At 36.8% G+C, this 21,730-nt stretch overlaps 1 protein-coding gene across 10 annotated transcripts in view; it reads right to left on the minus strand.

The window, feature by feature from the left end:
- The window catches only part of DNAAF11 (dynein axonemal assembly factor 11), a 95,381-nt gene that overhangs the window by 42,115 nt on the left and 31,536 nt on the right, over positions 1-21,730 (minus strand). For 6 of the 10 annotated variants that reach the window (XM_042036328.1, XM_042036327.1, XM_042036332.1 and 3 more), the window contains 5 exons: positions 21,157-21,222; positions 19,572-19,641; positions 18,645-18,740; positions 12,155-12,240; positions 1,163-2,644 (listed from right to left, as the gene is read on the minus strand). In XM_042036328.1, the coding sequence (XP_041892262.1) occupies positions 2,458-2,644; positions 12,155-12,240; positions 18,645-18,740; positions 19,572-19,641; positions 21,157-21,222 (505 nt within the window). In that variant the 3' untranslated portion in view covers positions 1,163-2,457. Of the gene's footprint in view, positions 1-227; positions 324-1,162; positions 2,645-12,154; positions 12,241-18,644; positions 18,741-19,571; positions 19,674-21,156; positions 21,223-21,730 lie in introns of those variants that run through there. The other 4 variants (XR_006017398.1, XM_042036330.1, XM_042036329.1 and 1 more) reach the window with 2 other exon arrangements.

Genomic DNA, 21,730 nt, shown 5'->3' on the forward strand with positions numbered 1-21,730 from the left:
GCCTGCAGCTTTTTTCCGCTGTCTCTGTACGCTTCGTACTTTACAAACCTTTCGTCCCCCCCCCGCCCCCCCCCCCCCAAAATCAGAGCCAAATCTATTCACAATGAAACCAGATGAAAAAAGAACTGAGTCGGAATGGGGAAAGATTAAATTGTATTGTCCTTTGGTTTGACATTAGAGATTAATTTTTATAGCTCTCTTTTTATGAAAAAATAAAATAACCATACCTGACCAGGCTGCCTGGATGCCTCTGTTTTCACAATTTTCTGAAACTCCTGACAGGTTCATCCATATTTGCTGAAGATCTGAAAGGTTGATTGTCCCTGCAAGATTTTCAGAAATAAGCAATGAAGAAAAAGAGGAAAGCCTGCAGAAGGTTTACCTCTTAGAAACATCAGGAAATCCCCACAGCAATCAATGAAATTACAGGAAATTAACAAAATTTTGGATCAGCTGCCAAGATTTACTGATTTTTGTCTTCAAAAATGCAGTGGAGCCTTTTTTCTTCACCTATCTCAGCAAAATTCGTACTTTCAAAACCAAAGGAAGTACACTTGAAAGGAATAAAAACATAAATTGCCCATCCGACTGCTAAAATTTACATTATCTGTTGCCTGTTTTCTGATTAGGGCTGCACAGTTACATAAAACAGCATCAACTTTTAGGACTCCCAGGCTCTCCCTGGGCTGCAACGGGGTCTCTGCTCCAAGGGGGTCTCTCTGGGGCTGCCAAGGGGGGATCCCTTCTCTGAGCCTGCAGCCCCTCCTTCTCCCCTCCTCCTCCAGTTCCACTTACAGGCCGCTGCTGCAGTTCCCTCCTCAGCTCCTCCTCCTGCAGCACTGTCACCTTTGGCCCTTGCTGGAACCTGCTTGTCCCTGACATCCTGCCACTCCCGGGGCAGGGACAGGTTGATCCTGCCTTGATCAACCCTGTGCAATCTCAAGCACAGAATGCTGATGTGCAATCCAGAAAAATTATCCACGCTCACCCTACAGGCATATTACTACTCAGTGAGATCAAGAGATAAAATTTGTCTTTTCCATAGTTAGCTAGCAAGATTAGGCATTTCTAGTGAATTGGGACATATTGCAAAAGCAGTTGATGTTTTTATACTCCATTAACCAGAGGAGAGCTGATTAAATAGATTCCAGGGCTCAGAGGCTTGTATCATTGAAGAATTTATTCTGGAGCTGGAAAAATTGAGTCACTGCAAAAGAAAAATCCAAGATGATATGACAGTACCTCAGATGATGCCCAAATTCAACTTTGGTTTACATCTTTGAGATATATAAATTTTCTTTTCAGCTTTTAGTATATGCAGCATTAGTACGAAACTTCGTTTTTTTATCCTATATCCATTTCAAACTGCAACCAAAGAAAATGCATCAGTTCAATCCATCAGCCCAAGATGACAGATATTTTCTACTTCTCTTCAGTGCACTTTAAGATAGACTATTTATCTTTGTCTTACATTAAACATCTGTGAAGAATCGTAAAGCACTTTAGAGTGGCTTAAAATTCCCAGAATTCAGTGGGAATATTTTCATTCAAACTGCTGAGTTTTTTGCATGATGTTTTTCACAATTAGTGATACAGCACTTTCAAAGGATGTGCTATGAACTTGCCTATGTGCTGAGGATACTGTGGCCACTATCTGAACTTAAACAGTGGTTCAGTAATAAATGCAACTCATTAATTTTCTATCTTAAGGATGAAAACAAATTCTAACCAGAAAATATTGCTTGATTCTTCCTGACTTTGCTTGCTCTTGACTAGAAGGAAAAGCTGATTTGAATCTGAAGCATTTTCCTTCTCAAATGAAGTCTTCATTTATAAACAATTACAAATGCATAAGGAAGGTAATGAAAGTCACTCAATTTATTTTTTGCTTGAAGTTTCTCTTTATTCTCTCCCAAAATCTTCAAGGAGTGGTATTATTAGATGAGCTCCAGAATCCAGGAGCTGAGCATTATGCTGGAGATCCAGTGATGTATGGTAGATTATAGCAATATCTCTCATTCTAACAATACCCTTTTCTCCTACTGTCGTCCTTCATGAAAATGAAAACACTGAAGGAATACACAGGGATTTTTCCTATCCTTAGTTTAATGAGAAAAATCATAAATCTTGTTACAACTGCTTTCTTCCTTCTGTTTCTCTTTTTCACAGTAATGCGTCATCTTTCAACCCAGACAGCAAAATCTTTGAAGAAATGGTGATCTCTGATACAAGGCCCCTATTCTAATTTCAGAGTTATTAAGAAAACAATCTAGAAAAAGAATTTATATAGCAATATACTAACAGAAAATGCAGCAGAAAACACTGGCATAAAAAAGTTATTGTTAAGAAATGTAATGATATTGCCAACTTCAGCTCTGTTTTATTTTATTTACACATAGGGTCATGAATTCAACATAAGCATTCATGTTACGTATAGAGGGACTATTCCAGAATGTTTCAAATTAAGGGAGGAACATCTTCATTATTTTCAAAATCAACACTGCTCTTCTTAACCTCTGTAACCTTCTGTGGTTGGAGCTTTATAGGTCCCTGTCCAGTTCGTTCCTTTTCTTGGATTATCTTTGTCACATCAGGGAATGAATATTTACTAGGATCCACTTCTAACTTCTCAACTTGTCCACTCCTGAGACAAGAGGGAAATAAATGGAAGAAACCCTTAATTTCAGTGTCAAATAAAGCAGAACTGTTTGAATTTATTATGTGATTCTATGATTCTATTTTGGGTGCCTGTTTATAAACACATTGACTTTGGTATGAGGGTTGTTACTGAGTCCAATTAAACCAGTGTTAAGAGTTCTTGTAACTTGAAAATTGATTGCTAAATAAAAACCCTAAGTGTAAACACATAAAAGTAATACAAAATCTCTGAGATTTTGTACAAAAGAATCCATAGTCTCTAGACTTCAAAAGTTAATTTTTGATCTCTGTAACTCCCTTTATATCAAAACATAGTGACTGCTGTTATCACAGTACAAATGGTTGGCTTTTGATGTAAGAGCATTTTTATAAATCTAATTGGTTTTTTGGGGTTTTTTTCTGTTCCTTTTTACACAGTTCCTTCACACTGGCTGTCCCTTAATTTCTAGGTGCCAGGTCCATCTTTTGAAAACAGAAATACTTTCATTTAGAGAGACAATACAATTGTAGGGACTTGTCTGCCTTGATCAACTAATTTTTATATTTTGGCAATATGAATCCTCACCATGTTTTTATTATGAAAAAAATTAAATTATTTAAAAAGTCAGAACTTTAACACAACTTTCAGATTCTATTGCTATTAAGGATACTCTTTCAGATGACATTTAGAAATGTGTACTGGCCACTCATTTTAAGGCAACCTATCCACATCACCCAATGATCAAAGATTTGAAACATACTCTCTGTCTTGCAGCATTTAATCTCATCATTCTTTTCTAATAGAGAAGCTCAATGATTAAATGGAAAAAATAGAACCTGCTTTCATGCAATTTGTAACTGTTTACATGAAAAAATGGCAAAATGGAAGTTTAATTGTACATTTAATTTCTTCAAATTACAACATGATTTGTACATCTTCATACTCCATTTTATACTGAGCCACAGTTCCCAGCTCAGCATTAGAAAAGACAGCGCCTCACCCTTCAGAGATGTGACAAAACTCTGTCTACCCAGGAGATCAGAAAGGCTCCTTAGCAAGAGAAGAAACAAGAGGGAGGCAAAGTCAATGCATGACAGAATGCATTTCTTGACAGGTAATGAAAATTTGTAAATAAAGTACAATAAAAGATTTTACACTGAAAATACACCATCTTCAGTTGTTAAAATAGAGAGAGTTTTGCAGGGCAGCTTCCAAATTGTGGCAATGTTTCTTCATCAAGGCTCTGGGAGATTTGAGCAGGCATCCCAGCCCTCACCTGTGTGCAGGATCTCTGTCGAACTATAGGAGAGATGCAGAGGGGTGTGTGGGAGGGCTCCTCCTCTGCTCCTATGCTGTGCTGAGGAAAGCATGAGTGCCAGAAGAGGCAGTCACCAGCCTAACCACCTCTTTTAGCTCTATGCCACCAGATTTTTCTTGTACTAAAGGAATTATTTGATCATTTTTTCTGAGCAGAAAACAGCCAGAGAAGCTGCCTGCTTTAATAATCTGGATAAATCTTTTCCAAATAGTGGCATAAGAAAAAATTACTCAGAGTAGAATTTTATGGGTAATGAAAACAATACAAGAGAAGTCTTATTTCTTTAGCCTGAAATTCTCCAATTTACAAAGCTAGATTTTTTTTTCTGATATTGCACTATACTATTTAATGAAACAAAAATATGTTCAATTTGTGGCAACATTCTGAAAAAAATGTTCATCCCCAGAAAGTAAAGGGCATTTTTGTTTCTTGATGTGCTGTGACCTGGAATCACTTTGTCAATAGCTGTTGGCGAGATTGCAAAGAGAGCAGACCCTGTCCAGACTCTTAAACTAATGATTTGCCACGAATCTGAAGCACCTAAAAAAAAAGCTAAAAAAGCATAAACATGAAAATAAATTAGGCTCGTCCATTACTTCCATCACATGCTAGAAAAGAATTTCCTTAATTTGAAGTATTTTAATTAGTAGTGGTATTTCACATTTGTTCAACAGCTCTAAAGTTGTACAAATTGTCAGTCATAAAAACATAATCATGGAGTTTGAATATCTTATTTCTTTGTAGCAGAATAAACTTCAGTACACCCAAAAAGAATTAACAGTGAGTATCATAAGTAACACTCCACACCAACAAGCTATGAAAAGGTTATTGCATCAGCCATTCTCAAAATTTCATCAACACATGTAATCTTGAAGTATGTTAGCTACAGGCAACAGGTAAGACTGAGAATCAAGCACAAATTATTTTTTCCAGAAAGGAAGTGGATTTTTATGTACTTACATGAACATGATCAAACGTTCTATACTTGTTTGGTAAAGCTCCACAGTGGTATCACAGCTATCATGATAAACTATTGGCTGACAGCAAGACTCAGGCTGAAATCTGTGCAGCTACGACACAGAGCTGCTGAGCAGCTGCTGCTCTCATCATGCAATCTATGCAAAAGAGGCTGGGTATTGATGAGGTCAAGGGTAACCACCTGAACATATTTTGTAGAAAGAATAAGGGTTTTTTCCATGTAATTCTACCTAGCAGAATAAAAATCATCTTGTTGCTGAAGCTCTTCCATGAGCAATGGTAAAACAGCTGTTATGGAAACAAAAATATTCTTTGCAGGACCAGCTACAGAACATATCTGAAAATCTCAGTGTTTGCAAACTATTTCAAGTTCAGGTTTAAAAACTGATAAAGCTCACAGTTTTTGGCACTGCTACCTGCTGCTGAGTGTTCTCTACCTAAAAAATTATGGTCAAACACTAGAGCACCACACAAAAATAAATTAAATCCTTTCTTCCTGACATTTTTTTTCCCTTGAAAAGGTTATTTCTACTGCCACACAGTTTGATTATGCTTTTAAAGGATAAAATTAGAAGACTCCACAATAAAGAAAATTTTGCATAACTATTGCACCCTGCAATCTGGTCTGTGACATGCTGCATATCTGATAATTTGGTATTTCTTGATAATTTACATTTTTGTCTACACAGTCCTTAATCCCCATACTTGATATTTAAATGATTTGACAGTTACATTACCCTGTTTCAACTTCAGAATTTCAACAAAATTTAGGTAGCTAGAGATTTCTCATATCTTTGAGCCAGAATATATGGTTATTGACATGTTATTGAAAGTTTCCCTTCTGGTATCAGGATATCTAAAAATATTTAGGAGTCACAACCAACAGCCTTGAAGAGGCACTTTTTCAAATCTTTTAACATTGTGAATGAAAAAGGACAAAAAATTATTATCATCCCAGAAAAAGTACTAATAAATCATTTTCATGAATAAAAAACCTGAGTGATTCCAGTATATGGAATGACAACTATTTGAGAGCTTAGAGAAGACAAATCTTTATTTAGGTATGTTAAAAACTGATGGTGAATGTGTGACACTTGTCATACTCTGGTCTCAACTTTTGAGAATATAAACTTAGAAAAAATCTACTAGGTAATCTAAGCAAATAATTACGTTTTTTTAAGTACCTGGAAAATTAATTCCTCTTTCATTGTGTAAGAGGCCTTTCAAATCTCCATATATGTGTGTAATCTGAAATGAAGCTGTAACTGGAGTCTTCGGAATCAGTGGGAAGACATGAATCCTAGTAGAATCAAATTCATTTTTCAGGGACTAAATGTCCATGAAGAAGTACTAATAAATCAGTGGTAAATGTTCTGATAAATAAAAGGCTGATGATATCTACATCATTCTGTTCTAAAAGACAAATATATTTCACAAATAGGATTCACCAGACTGAGAATGTATATATTACTAGTGTCCATATTTCTAAAATTATGACAGAAAATTGTAGTCACTGTGACATTTTCAACTTCACTGTTCCATCCCTTTCCTTCTTTTGAATAATCACTTCAAGTTAGTAAATTTTAAACTGACCTTGTCTGCAAGCAAGAAATATGCTCCAATACCTGCAACATGCAAATTGACTCTGAATTTCTACATGTGGCTATAATATCATCTTATTTTCACTCCTTTCACTGTTAAATTTGTCAGCCAAACTTGAAAGTATTAAACACTTGGGAAACATATACTGAAAACACACTTTATTCTAACAAAGTTTTTTCAAAGTTATGGAATGTTAGAAGGCAACTTTTAAGTCCATCTCTGCCCTCAGACTTTTGTCCTTGTCCCATATGCACAACAAAAGACTGCTTTAGACTGCAGAGATCAGGAGCTAACTGAATTGTTCTCTTGAGAATGCTTTATCCAGAAGTGCACATTTCTGAAGCCTTCTCACCTTTATTAAAGTTAGGGATTATCAGATGCCTGTGTGCAAATTAATTTTCAAATCACTTCTGAGGCAACCCAGCTCATTAGTCAAATGATAGAGATGTACACCCTCTGCTTTGATTAGCTCCAGGCCTCTATGAGAATGTTAATAAATCCATACTTTGAGATTAATTTGAGTAAAAAATATTTTTAATATGTTGCTTAGTCACAGCTGACTACACTTTCTGGTTAAGAAGTCCATTGAATTACAATTTCTATGATTCCCGCCTTCCCATACAATATTACTTGCAGTCTAAAAGTTCTCAATGTCTTCATGACAGCTAGCAAGCTTCATTGTCAGAAAATATTAATTCTGCAAACTATTCAACTCTTAATATCTGTGATCTAATCCCAGGTATTTATCAAAGGCATCACCTCTCAATAGAACTGATAACTGACTTGTCATTTGTGATCTTTGCACACATTTACTCATCTGTCATTCAGGCCACTCTTCAGACATGCTTGGCTTTCTTCCCATTGAAACGTTTGTGCTTGGTTTAGACACAGAAGAGAATTTGGGTTCTGAAAGATCACATAAACCCTCCTGCAGCTCTTTCAGATCAGTTCGTCTGCAACACCATTCAGTTTCTGACCTCATCTTATCTCCCCTTCCCAGTCCTGAGGAAATCACTCACTTTGTTCTACTGTATTTCTCCTCATAACATGGTGTTCTCCCCCTTCCAACTCATCACATCTCTATCCCTCTGCGTGCAAGCTGTAGGAATGTAAGACTGGGAGAGATGTTCAGTGATTCAGTCTGTGGAAAGGCAGTATTCTGATACTTCACAAGGACAGCTTCAAGAATTCAAATCAGAACTTCTCACTTCCAAAGAAAGATTCTTACTCTTACATCTACGATTTTTTCCCATAGATTTGTTCTTTGCCTCTTCTCCACCAAAACGAACCAAGCTAAATCAGGGTCATCCAGTAAAACAGAGCTTTGCAGTATGTTTCATCTTCAGCAACACTGTTACATCTCAAGTGAAACAACTGTAGAGAATTTTTGAAATAATCAGTCTTTTTTTTTTAATTTGTTAATAAGCATAAAAAAGCTTAACTAAAACCAAAGACTTCTCCAAAAAAAGTGAAGTAATGCTTGTTTATCACTGAAACTGCAACACATAAAAGAAGTTCTGTTAATGAGTCTTAGTATGATATGTTTGCTAGAAAAAGGTTGGAATTAAAATCCAACAGTGATTAAAAACATACAGGTTTTCTCATTCTCAACTTCAATATAATTTACAGGTAACTTTACATATTTTATGTCTCTCCCAATTAGTGAAATTTGTTTGGAACTGGATAACCTCTTCAAAGGAATTTATAGGTGCACCAGCAGACAGAGGTGGACAATCCGGTAACATATTTTTCTTTTTCTTCTCTGCAAGAGTCCAGATGGAAAAAATAAACCAAACCAAACCGAAACAAAACAAAACAAAAAATTGCCAAAAGCCATACATTGTGCACTGCCACTAAGATCCGATTCCAGTGGAATATAAGTCAGATTTCCAACTTAATTATACATGGTATTCTCTAGAGCATGTGCTGGCTTAGTCACCCAGCGCTCTCTTGCGTAGCTAAGACGGGAAAAGACACTTGGGGTAGTCAGATTTGCAATGCCTGAACAAGAAAAATAGAAATCACCTCTACCTTGCATTCCTTATTTAATTATAAAAGGTGTGTATAGATCAGAACTTGCCGATTAGTTTTGAATTCTGCAAAAATTGCCACTCCATTCCTTTGCCTCTTCAAATTAAACCATTCTCTGGCTGCATTTCTCAACCTCTCTGTATATAAAGATCTACAGTAATAAAAAACAAAACAAAAAAAATCCAAGAAAACTCCAGAAATGAAAGAAAAATGTTGTAGTATTCCTATGTAGCTTTCTTTACTGGAGGAATTCAAATGTGTGTATATTTATTAGAGATATTTGGAGTTTTATTTAATTTTTTTCTTCTCCAACACACTAAAGAAAAAATAGTCTAAAGCTGTAGGTATGAGTGAAGGATTGTTGACTTTGTGTAACTGTTGCTCTTAAGATTTCCAGTGCAATTTCAGAAAAGTCAGTTCCTACTTACCTCCGAATTTCCCCTATGCAGCTGTGGAGAACTCAACTTTGGTATCTTAAAACTGAACTGTGAGGCCAGTTCCAGTAAGGAATGGCACACTCAGCTACTGCACTAACAGAGGCTTTGTAAGTATAATAGATCAGTCTGTCAAATTCCTTCCACAGAAACTTGCCTCTTTGAGGGCTCAAAATACAGTTTTGTATATAGTTACAGAAGAAATCTCTCATACATGGCAGAAGTAATGACAGTATCATCATGTAATCTAGCTAACAAGAGTTAAAGAGATTTAAAGCTCTACATTACAGTTTGGCAGTTTATATGTCTGACAGCATTTAGCTAAGACATCTGTAGCTGTCAAGTGTAATCACTGTAATGAATGTTCTTCTGTAATCTAAGAGACAACTATTCGGCAAATTTTTAACATCTGGCTAGTCAGCGACTTTTCAGCTAAAGAGGTCAAAACTTACTATTTTTAGAAAGAAGTGTAATTCAAAGACTCTTTTCCTACTTCTGCCTTTGTGATATATATTCCTGTGATATTTTAGCCCTCAAAATCTGCAAGAAGCATGTTCATAATTACTTAAAACTGCACAGAAATGAAACACAAATTCTTGGAGTTCCACTATGCCACGGTGTATCTTTAGTTCATCAGCTGGCAGGAAAGGGCACCATTTCACATTATTACTTCCATGCTCCCATTATTATTTAAACATTTACTGTGCAGCCAGAACTAAAGGCAAACAGAGGGCTCTAAGGAAATATAGTTTCCTAATATACAAGTTGCTTTTTTAATTTATTTCTTGTAATGCATTTAAAGCTTTAGCTGTACTTCTGTGGAAAAGCACCATTCCTTTTGCAAAGAGTCATAAAATAGACTCACAGAATGGTGTTGGTTGGAAGAGAAATTTACAGATCATCTAGTACAACCCCTCTGCAATGAGCAAGGGAGACCCTCAACTAAATCAGGTTGCTCAGAGCCCCATTCAACCTGACCTTGAATGTTTACTGGGACGGGGCATCCACCACCTCTCTGGGCAACTACTGACAGTGTTTCACCACCCTCATAATACAAAAATTCTTTCTTATATCTTTCTTCGATCTTTCCCCTCTTCTACTTTAAAACAATTATGCCTTGTCCTTTCTCTAGAGGCCTTATTAAAAAATCTGTCCCCATCTTTCTTATAAGATCCTTATTAGTATGAAAGGCTGCTAGAAGGTCTCCCTGAAGCCTTATCTTTTCCAGACTGAAGAACCCAGACTCTCTCAGCCTTTCCTCATAGGAGAGGTACTCCAGCCCTCTAATACTTTTTGTGGGCCTCCTCTGGACTGGCTCCGGCAGGTCCATGTCTTTCCTGTACTGAAGATACCAGAGCTGGGTGCAGCACTCCAGGTGTGGTCTTGGTAGAGCAGAGCAGAGAGGGAGAATCCTATCCCTCAACCTGCTGCCCACACTGCTTTTGATGCCAGCCAGGACATGGCTGGCTTTCTGGCCTGCAAGTGCACACTTCCTGCTCATGTCCAGTTTTTCACCCACCAGTATCCCCAAGTTCTTCTCAGGGCTGCTCTCAATCCCTTCTATCCCCAGCCTTTATGTATACAAGGGGTTGTCCTGAGAACCATGTGCACCACCCTGCATTTGACTTGTTCAACCTGATGACATTCACATGAACCCACTTCTCAAGCTTGTCCACATCCCTCTGGATGGCATCCCATCTTCTGGCTTGTGAACTGCACCACCCAGCTTGGAGTCACCCCCACACTTGCTGAGAGTGTGCTTGACATGAAAATGTACTGGTCCCAGTATGGGGCCCTGAGGGACACCACTTGTCATTGATCTCCATCCAGAGACTGAGACACTGCCTACGCCCCTCTGGACACAACCATCCTACCAATTCCTAGGCAGAGTAGAAATCCCAAAGGTGGGGCTGATGGGTCATGAGCTCCTAGCATCCTCATTTCTACTCTTTTTAAAAATGGGTGCAATATTTCCATTTTTCCAGTTACCAGGGACTTCACCTGATTTCCATGACTTTGCAAATATAATGGAGAGTTACTATCCACTATTTGGCCTGGACCTTCTAAAAATACTTGACGTACTCAGTAATCAAAATGATGCACTTTTGCAATGACTGATGCCTAAGGAAAGGGTGCCTAGTCCTTGGGGCTCACTAGTAACCTCAACAAATTCTTGCAGGTGCCCTATCATCTTCTCATAAAGCAGATCATCAAGAAAATAAGTTAATGACTGATTTTTATTGGAAATAAGAAATTAAAAATAAAATTAATTACAACTGACTCTTTCAGAACTGTTTTGCTAGTGTCCTAAATATTGAGAACAAGAACAGCCATGATTCAAAATGCCATTTTTTACTAGCTGCTTAGCCTTTTTAACAACATTCACCACAATGAAATCAAGCAAGGGAACAAGTGCAACACTTAAAATATAAATAGATAAAGAGCTGAAGAGACTTTGTAGTTAACATCTTATTCTGATAAGAATGCCATTGGCTACAGCAAAAGGAAAAGGAAAGATTAAAACATATATCATGGTATTTGTACTTAGGGCAAGTGTTCATAAACCGTACTGTCTATTTACAGTAGCACTTGCTAAGGGTTAAAAACAAAATAGTGCATCACTGAAATTCACTTGCTTTGAGCAGTCATTAACTACAAGATTTCAAGAGCTGGAGCTGACATCACATTTAATAGGATGGATCTGTGTTACAAAACCTTACAGAATTTCTTTTTGAACCTATTTACTTGAGCAGTAGACCAATCTGTATAACAGTAAGGAAATACATTCGTGAGAGAGATTCAAAACCATTGCTTTTTAAAAGGTTTCCAGACTTGGGCTCCATAGCAAGGAGCTCTGCAGAGGCCATTCTCAGTAGGTGATTTAGTTTTAGCATACACCAGCTAACAGCCTGAATGAGCTGATGGAAAGGAACTGATAGGCAAAAATAACTGCTTTTTTGGTTCTGCTATTAGAGACCATTTTTTAATAAACAGCACCAGACAGGCTATTAATCTAAAGCTTTTAGACATACTTTTACTCTACACTAATCGATATTTTCATATTTTCAACAATAACATAAAAGAAGCACATTCTGGCATGTGAATAACACACTGAAAAAAATAAAACTAATACAGAAGATAAAAAGGAATTACCTTCTTGTGGTTTTTTGCTGTGTATTGCAGTCAGAATGCTTAATTGAAGCTGAAACTTTTTGCTTAGCCAGGATTATTTCTTTAGCCTAAAATAAAAATAGACAAAACATAATTCTCTTAAAAGTTGACACTTTTGCTCGTGAACATTTAAATATTCTTTTAAAAATAGAAAATTGAGAGCATCTGCATAAATTTTCTCTTGTGACATTTACTCTTTCTGTTATATTTTAACACTCTTCACTCAGCACGAAACACAGACATAAGGCAAGTTAAACCAAATTATCTGAACGGAATTATAGCTAAACGTATAAAATTATATATAAAAGAGTATTTAAATATATAAATCTACTTGTATTTAAATATATACTGTCTTGTTTAGTACTGTCATGTTAAAAATACACTTTACTGATTGCACTTCAGTTCTGGTGTCCAAGTAGTTGTTCTGACATTTTTATTAAAAAATCAGCTGCAGTCTGGACTTTTCACCCAAAAGACAAGTGACCACAAACTCCCTCAGCTCCTTTGCTAAAACAGAGTCTTGAGTTCAAAGTCCAAATGAATTCCCCTTCTCAAAGAAAACTGGTCCACCACGACTTTTTGGAAGATGTGTTATTGACAAAAGGGTATCTCATTGCAAAAGCATCTCTTTCCCTTCGAAACAACAGCATAGGAGAGAGATACCTTAAGCATTTGAAAGGAAGAAGAACAGGAACTATAACAAATAGTTCATTTTATTGACTATTTCATAATGCAATTGATTTGAGAGCAGTCTGTTCCAGAAGCCTTGTGAATTTAGTCTCCATTCTAAATCCCACATGAAATAAAGACAGATTCTGTAGCTTCTGTCATTTGTTTCTGGAAATCAGTGTGAAGAGGCCAATGCCCTCTGATTCTGTATATACTCCGATGAAGGAAAGTCTGTTTCTTTGTACTTTCCCTCTTTTCTCAGGAGGCCCTCAAGTGTTCTTTTTTTTTAGCACAAATTCATTCCATTGATCCCCTTGAGACTCGTGCTCCTTACTTTGTCTTCAGAGCACATCATCAAGGATGGTGAAGAAACGTGCTGAGTCTGCACTCATAAGAAAATACATCCTTGACAAGAACTGACCTTGTAACTTAGTAAAGGGTTAGGATTTGCCTACTAGAACATCTATTAATTATCAAATATTGTTTGACATAAAAGATCTTCTGCTCAGAAGATGTCCTCCTAATTCTGTTCAATAAAAAAAATTTGATACTCGATTTTTTCTTCTTTTTGATACAGCAATGGTATGTTAGCTTCACCAAGCCAGTAACTGATGGCCCATCTCTTAATGATGCTGATCAATGAGGAAACTTGTTCTCCAAACCAGAACTGCCATAGACTGTGGTGAAAGATAAGACTTTGGGCTCAGGAGAAAGATAACAGCGTGAAATTTAAAGCCTGTGGTATATAGGAAAATTGACTAAAATAATACAATACTGAAAGTTATTCTGTGATAATATTTCTAATATTTACATTTTTGTGTACAGTTTTAGGCACTACAACATAAAAAATAGATGAAGCTTTGAGAGAGCATCCAAAGGATGGTGAAGGGTCTGGAGGAGAAGCCGTATGAGGAGCGGCTGAGGTCACTTGGTCTCTTCAGCCTGGAGGAGACTGAGAGAAGGCTTCATTGAGGCTTCAACATCCTCATGAGGGGAAGAGGAGGGGCAGGCACTGATCTCTTCTCTCAGGTGACCAGTGACAGGAGCCAAGGGAATGGCCTGAAGCTGTGTCAGAGGAGGTTTAGGTTGGATATCAGGAAAAGGCTCTTCACCCAGAGGGTAGTTGGGCACTGGAACAGGCTCCCCAGAGAAGTGGTCACAGCACCACACCCGACAGAGTTCAAGAAGCACTTCTACAATGCTCTCAGGCACATGGAGAGATTTTTGGGGTGGCCTGCTCAGAGCCAGGAGTTGGATTTGATGATCCTGATGGGTTCCATCCAATTCAGCATATTTTATGATTCTATGATTAATTAGAAAACAGAAAGGACACCCTTTAAAGATCACTATCAAAGAATTCTAGATATAGATGTTTTAAGTATAATCTGGAATATATTTGAGAATACAGAAGGAATATGTGAAAAACATATTTTGTTCATATTTTCAGTCTGCCTTTTTTTTCCTACAATGGCTTTCTTATTCTACAATGGGAATTTCTCTGAGTAACAGATTTTCCCAGAAACACATTTATGCTGAAGGATTATTAGATTTCTAGGGTTTCACAGATATGTCTCCACATGCCTTTGATGGTAATGAAATATTACTGCATTTACCATACCTAGATAAGTGAGAATTATATAATGTAATTCTATCAAATAACACTGACATGCATAATACACACCATTCCTATTTTTAGATTAATTAAGGAATCTGTCATTGATCTTTAAATTTCTAATTGCTTTTGAAAGCTCAGGCAATAAAAAGCTGTCAGCATTCATTTGTGACTGCTAATATAATAAAGAATTAATCAAAAGTCCAAATTTTTCTCTCTGATTCACTAAAACAAGAAAAAGAAAGTTTTAAAACATGACAGAGAATGTCTCAGAACCCTGAATAAAACCTGCTTGTTAATAAAACTGGGGTTTGATGGTTTTACTCAGACAGTAATTAAAATGCTTGTGTAATCTACTGATGACATTTTCTGATATCATTTATTTAATAAATACCAATTTTTGACAAATCCTATTAAAGAATCTCTCGGTTTTTAATTCTCCTGCATCATCTGAAAAGATGATGCTGCCAGAGCATAGAGGTTCAAAATCTGAGAAGCTTCATGGCACAAATATTTTTCCCAGAACATGAGGCATGTACAATGTAGTCACTATCAACACCTCACACATGCAATATCTCCATACAGAGGATTGTTACAGTATAAACACTACACTTTTAAAGTGTCACTATATTATTTCACTGAACATTGTGTCCTTCAGTTTCTTTTGATGACGTTCCAAAAAATGTTGGTAAACACTGCCTTAGAAAGGCACACATTCTGTGGTGATTTGTTGAGTAGCAAGTAGCATGGTTAATAAAAAAAAATCCAGAAATGAATGTAAAAATTATTTCCTTTACTTCATGTAGAATTTACTATCTCCAACATCTGTGGTGTGGCAAGGTCATCAGAGAGGCAAGAGGTTTTGTTTTTGTTTTTAAAGACTAGGGAACTATAAACAGGCTGGAAGATGAATGGTGAAAGACTTATTAACTTGTTCAGAAGCTCACTAAAGCCAGTGAAAAACACGTATAATTCAGATAGATTTCTGCTGTGTTACTGAGAAGAGAGAGATATTTTTAGGACACTATTGCATGAAGCTTATTATAGGAGACTATTTTTAGATTAACGGACAACATTTCAGTTATGTAAGGAATGTGCTAGGCCATTTATCGAGTTGCAAAAAAAAAAAAAAATTGATAACTGTTTATCAGGAACAAAAGGGTTAAATATAGTGCAATACAGTCATTCAGCTTGTCTTGTCACTGATACAGCCTGAAAGAAATTGCATGTGTTCTGGTCTTCCTATTATCTTACTATGAGGAATTCCCATTAAGTTGGTGATCTCAAACTAGTATTCTCAAGCATTGATAAAATCTGCCATAATATTCTGCAAGAAAATATTTATTGGCCTTCCTGTTGTTAATCATTATTCATTATACCTTTTTTCCTAGATTACATCCCATTAATAATAATAAACTTTGTATGGATGGAGATCACCTGAAGAGGATCTATATCCCAAAAATTTAAACTGAACACTCTATTTCAGTCTTAGGGGAAGAGAACAGATTCTGTGACTGTAACATAGAACAGTGAACAATAGGTTAGTATCTGTTACATGCAATTGCTGAAGTAACACAGATTCATCTTTGGTCAGCAAATCCATGAAGTTCACAGGATCTCAGAATTCTGGAGATTGGCAGGGACCTGGGGAGGTCATCTGGTCCAAGCCCCCTGTGCAAGCAGGGCCCACTTGAGCCAGTTGCCCAGGACTGTGTCCAGATGGCTTTAGAGGATCTCCAGGGCTGGAGGATTCACACCCTCCCTGGGTGACCTGTGAAGGTAGCCAGTCAGCCTCACAGTAAAAAAGTGTTTCCTGATGTCTGGGGGGAACTCCTGAGTTTCAGTCTGTGCCCACTGTCTCTGGTGCAGTCACTGGGCACCACTGAAAAGAGCCTGGCTCTGCCTCTTTGCACCCTCCCTTTATGTATTTCTGTGTATTGATAAGATGCTCTTGATCCTTCTTTTCTCCAGAGTCTCAGCCTTTCCTCATAGGAGAGGTACTCCAGTTCCTTAATCATCTTTGTGGCCCTTTGCTGGACTCTATCCAGCATGTCCATGTCTCTCTTGCACTGGGGAGCCCAGCACTGGACACAGCACTCCACGTGTATCTCACAAATGCTGAACAGAGGGGGAGGATGGCCTCCCTCCACCTGCTGGCAATGCTCCTAATGCTGCTCAGGATACAAATGGTGTTCTTTGACAGAAGAGAACATTGCTGACTCATGCACAACTTAGTGGCAACCAAGACTCCCAGGCGCTTTTCCACAAAGCTGCTTTCCAGGATCCACTGACAACAAAGAGACCATGCAGCATTCCATTCATGCATCTCTTGCTGTGGTCAATCTACTCAAGTAGTTTTAACCAAACCAAGCCCAAGCTGAGAACATCAACCCAGTTATTCCATAGTGCTTCTCTCTCCTCATGTCTTAAAAATATCTGAGAATCACATATTCTGAGATGAAGCATGCTTCAGAGCCTCGGGCTAGGCAAAATATGTAGGTGTAGCTAAAATATCAAGGTAGGTTAAATATAAAGTTAATAATGGAATAAAGGCAGTTCTCAATTACAGTATGAAGAGATAATATTCATTTCGCTGATTTAGGTATGGCTTTATAGGCAGGCAGCAGAGTTAATATATATCCAGAAACTCTTGGAAATATTTACATTTTCTAAGGTATTGACCATCCATCACAAAGAGACTAGCAAAATATATAAGTAATAAAAGCAGGGTATGGGACAGAAAACTGACAGTACTTAAAATATCCCAAAGACAAGTAACTATTAAACAAAATTATTCATAGACATTTGGAAATTACACTATCCAAAATGGCAAATGTCAAGGCCTCATTTTCAAACAAATTTATGAAAACATAAATCCTCATTTGAGTGAATTTTGAACATTAAGAAAATATCTACCTTAACCAAGTAATTACTATTTTCAGTACTCTTCAAGTTTTTGGCAAAATTGTGTGCTTGATGCTAGAGCGACAGTTTGTGATTCAATGAGAGCCTGTCCTCCTAGGGACAGACAGATGGTATGGGACTGGAGTGTAGAAGGGAACATAGACGGTAATAACCACAAAAGGAAAAAGCCAAAAGATGAAAAATAACTTTTTAGTTAGAACTACTAGATGCATAGTCTTAAAATTAAATCAGAGCACGAAGAGAAGGAAATGACCCCATATAGCAGGTGAAGCGATTTCAACTAAATAGGTTCTTCTTTCAGAAGGAAATGCTGTATTTGATATATTCTGGTGGACTCACACATGTTCCCTGCCCTTATACAACAGAAACTTCCTAAAGGACAGAAGGGTAAGGTTAGAGCACCAAGAGATTGGTTTTTTTTACTGTAACTATCCCTGAGTGGGATTAGTGTATTCTGAAAACCAAAAGTATAAGATGTCCTAGAGGCCTTAAAAGCAACTCAACCCTCCACAGAAATAACAGCAGAGGATGCTGCAGTTGATTAAGTTCTCTCTCAGCATACAGAACCCCACCATGTAATCCATTCTCACCTCCTGAACTCTACCTCCCTAAAACTTCCAGCTCCCTGTCTGCTCCAAGCGGTTTCAATTGAAACACCACGTTGCCACAACCTCCTTGCTCTATGGTCATAGTAGTTTGTACAGCTGGTCAGGGAAACCTTTCCAGCCAGGGAGAGCATGAAGGGAAAATGAATTAAGCAACTCTTGTTCCAAACACGAGACACGAGAGTAGTGCAACACCCCTATATTTGAACAAAGACGTAACATTCATACATATGTGTGCCACACAAATTTTGATAAACTGATTTCTTTTATTATTTCACAAGTGGAAAAAGAAAATAAGTATGTGCTTTTTTCATTATTTAAAAAAAGCTATCTTCTTATACATTTGCATAATACTGCATGTTTTGCATAGTCTCTTTTGGTATATAAAAGGCTGATTTTGTATAAAGTAAAGGAAATACAAATTTCTATCAATATTGATTTTTATTATGTTCCTTTAGAGGGATTTTAAGTACTAAGGCTTGGCTCAGCAATTAAATTGTCTTTATGCAATGTTCCTTTTTTGGAAAATATGCCCTGATGGGAAAGGCTACACTGCATATCTTCAGCAAGACAGATGTTACCTGTAACTCAGACACATTCCCGAAGTACTCACAACATTTAAGGATCTTTGTATGATGTCTCCTCAGACTATTTTACATACCTTTGGCATGGTGACAACTAAATGACCAGTTGTTTGTGATCTTTTAGCAGAGCTGCTGTCTGGCTTCACTTCCTCAGGGAGCACAAGCTGAAATGGCTACAAGACAATATGGGATTGAAGTATATCATGCTAAAATATTTTTTACTTTCTTTCACATGGACAGAACAAATACAAACCCACCATTATCACATCCTTTGATCTTAAGGACACTGCAGGTCTAAATCCTTTCACTTTATGTATGGTATTACTAAACCCAATAGATTATGCTAAATAGCTTTTACTTACAAGTAGAGTCAGATGTATGTTCCTGAACTGCTGCCATTCCTGAAGTGGCATTTCTAAAGAAGGTTATAAAATGATGCTTGACTTATATTAGCAATTAAATGAGAAAGATTATCCAGTTTATTTAGATGTAAAGCACTCCTCAAGTTTTGTTTATGCAGTTGGCTCAGTTAAAAATAGGTATTTTGGTTTACTGTGGAAGCACTTTGAATTTTTTTTAAAAATGATGATAAAATTAAAACCACTGAGAAGAGAGAAAACTGGAATGACATTTTAAATGCCCTTTCAAAAGAATATACATCCATTGGTTTCTGTCAGCTATAAATTCCAGATTGTGAAATTGCTAAATTCTAGCCTAGGGCAACTAGGAAGCTCTCTTCTGAAGTGAATTATGGTACACTGTGTGGGGGGAATAAGAGGAGAGGAGAAAAGGAAAGTGAAATTTTATTTCAGACTTTGCACATCTTCTGGTTAGGACTTTCACACTTTATGGGTGGTCCAAAATAATGCAGGTATTGAAAGAACATTCTTTCTGCATAGATGCAAATGACTGGTGACTTAGGGAAGTCAGATCCAGAGTCCACTGACTAACTATGGTAAACAATAACTCTTGATTTGCAATTAATGTAGCAAGAAATCACTAACCTTTCCCTTCACCAGTACTCGTATGTAAGTTGGCTGAACATCAACATCAAGTAGAGAAGTGTCCAAATGTCTTCAGAATGAAATATAAATAAATGAATCAATCTACAATAGACCATATAGCTCTTTCAAGATTTCACTATTTATAAAGCACAATCTTAAATTTCAGTTATTAATTTATACAAAATACTATTAGGATTTAAAGTTTTGGGGAAAAAAAGTCCACAATCTTCCTGTGAATGCCAATTAAAATAATGTCAAGTCCATGACATCAGCTATTGTATAACTACAAGAATTCAAAATCCTGGAGAAAAACAACAAGGTTTTTCATCTGTTAGTTCATTGCTTTACATTAATATGGAAATTAATCTATGTGCTATTTAAAATTGTGAAAATATCCTGCTACTTTTCCTTCTGAGGGCTTTACTAATAAGTTTATAATAGAAGTTCCCTTTTTTATACAGAATTTGCTGGAAAACAATGAACAGGTATACTTTCCATTCCCAGAAAACACAGTAATTTTAAATCTTTCAAACAAAATTTGTGACCTGTAAAAGCCCCACTTTAACATCTGCTCTTCACCATGTAACACCTGATGTGACTCATGTGAATGCACAAGTACATATTTCCCATTTCCCTTCGTTTACAACATTATTTTACAGGTGAATTTTTCAAATGTTTTAGTCTGCATTTCTTACAAGTGAGCACAGACTATTAAAATATGGACTGCCCAGGGTCCCAAACTGTTCAAGAAATAACTGTATATGGCACTTAATGCCATGGTGTAGTTGATGAGGTCATGATGGGCCAAAGGGTGGACTTAATGATTTTGAAGGTCTTTTCCAACCTAAATGATTCTGTGATTCTGTAGTACATCCAGCAATTTATTGCACCTAAATAGATTTTCTGAGGTTCCAAAAAAAATCTTAAAAGTCAGAAACATAGAGCAAATCTCTTTTGAGGGAAATTAATGAGTTTCAAAGGAAGAACTGAAGAACGGAAAAGGTCATTGTAATGCTTAGCAGTATATGTACTATCTAATAGTTATCAGGTCTCCTTGTCATATTTTGCCTGGTTCAACCAAATTTCTTCCAGGCAATGCCCTGGTAGAGTTCAAGAGTTAACATGAGCCATGGACTCTTTCCAGTAAGCAAGGAAAAACGACAAGGCTACCCTACCCAGTCTCAGGGAAGAGAAGAATTTAACTAGAAGCACATGAACTGTACTGGAGCACTTCTAGGGCCAAAGGATGAGCAAAAAACCCACTCCCTACAGACCTTATCTGCAAATGAAAACTGGAGAAGATTTTACATAATTATAAAAAAAACAGGTGTGGAAGGAACCTGTGGACTGCAAAAAACACCAGATCCCAAAAGGACTCTTAGACACAGTCCCCATTCAGGATTAAAAGAACAGGTGAAGGGCCTTTGGCTTATTTAGCTTCATTTATTTGGCACAGGCTTCAAGATTGGTTCCATTATCCACTATGTTACTTGTTTTCCTCTTGGAAAGTCCCCGTAACAGAGAGCAGTATAACTGAAAGTATTACATCTTATGAGTGGCAAAAATTAGGAGGAAAAAATCTGACCTGTAAACAGCGAGATCCAAGATGATCTGGTTGTTTTCTTCATCATCTTTCAAAGAGAAATGAAGCCTAATAACAATGACAAGAAACACCTCCAGGATAAAATACTACTGGAGTGAATAAGCAAACATTACAGCATAGTTCAAATGTTAGCAATTTTAGATGAATACAAACACCATTTAGACAGTATGTCACGTGTTCATTTTAGAAACAGTTGCAATTTTCCTATGGACAGAAAAAAATACTGGCATTTGAGCCAAGGTCATTCTTACATTTATTTTCTGTTCTCCCTACTCAAACCACAAGGAAAAGAAAAAAAGAAAAACCTTTGTTGAAGGTCAGTTAAAATTAAGCTCATTCTGTCAATGCAGAACGAGAGACATCTGCTGGTGAAACCCGTCTGCTCTATTACATCTTCATAGAAAAAAACAGTTCCAAAATGCATGAAAAACACAGAACTTTGTCACTCTAACCTTATGGTATGTTTAAAATAATGCATTTTTGTTCATAGCAATTAATTTGCCCCAAGTATAAATATCTGTTTGTGCATTTCCAAAGTAAAATACAATTTGTGTAA

Source organism: Corvus kubaryi, unplaced genomic scaffold, assembly GCF_017639235.1.
Source record: "Corvus kubaryi isolate FWS band 111438036 unplaced genomic scaffold, C.kubaryi_AGA036_p1.0 37385, whole genome shotgun sequence".
Lineage (NCBI taxonomy): Eukaryota > Metazoa > Chordata > Aves > Passeriformes > Corvidae > Corvus > Corvus kubaryi.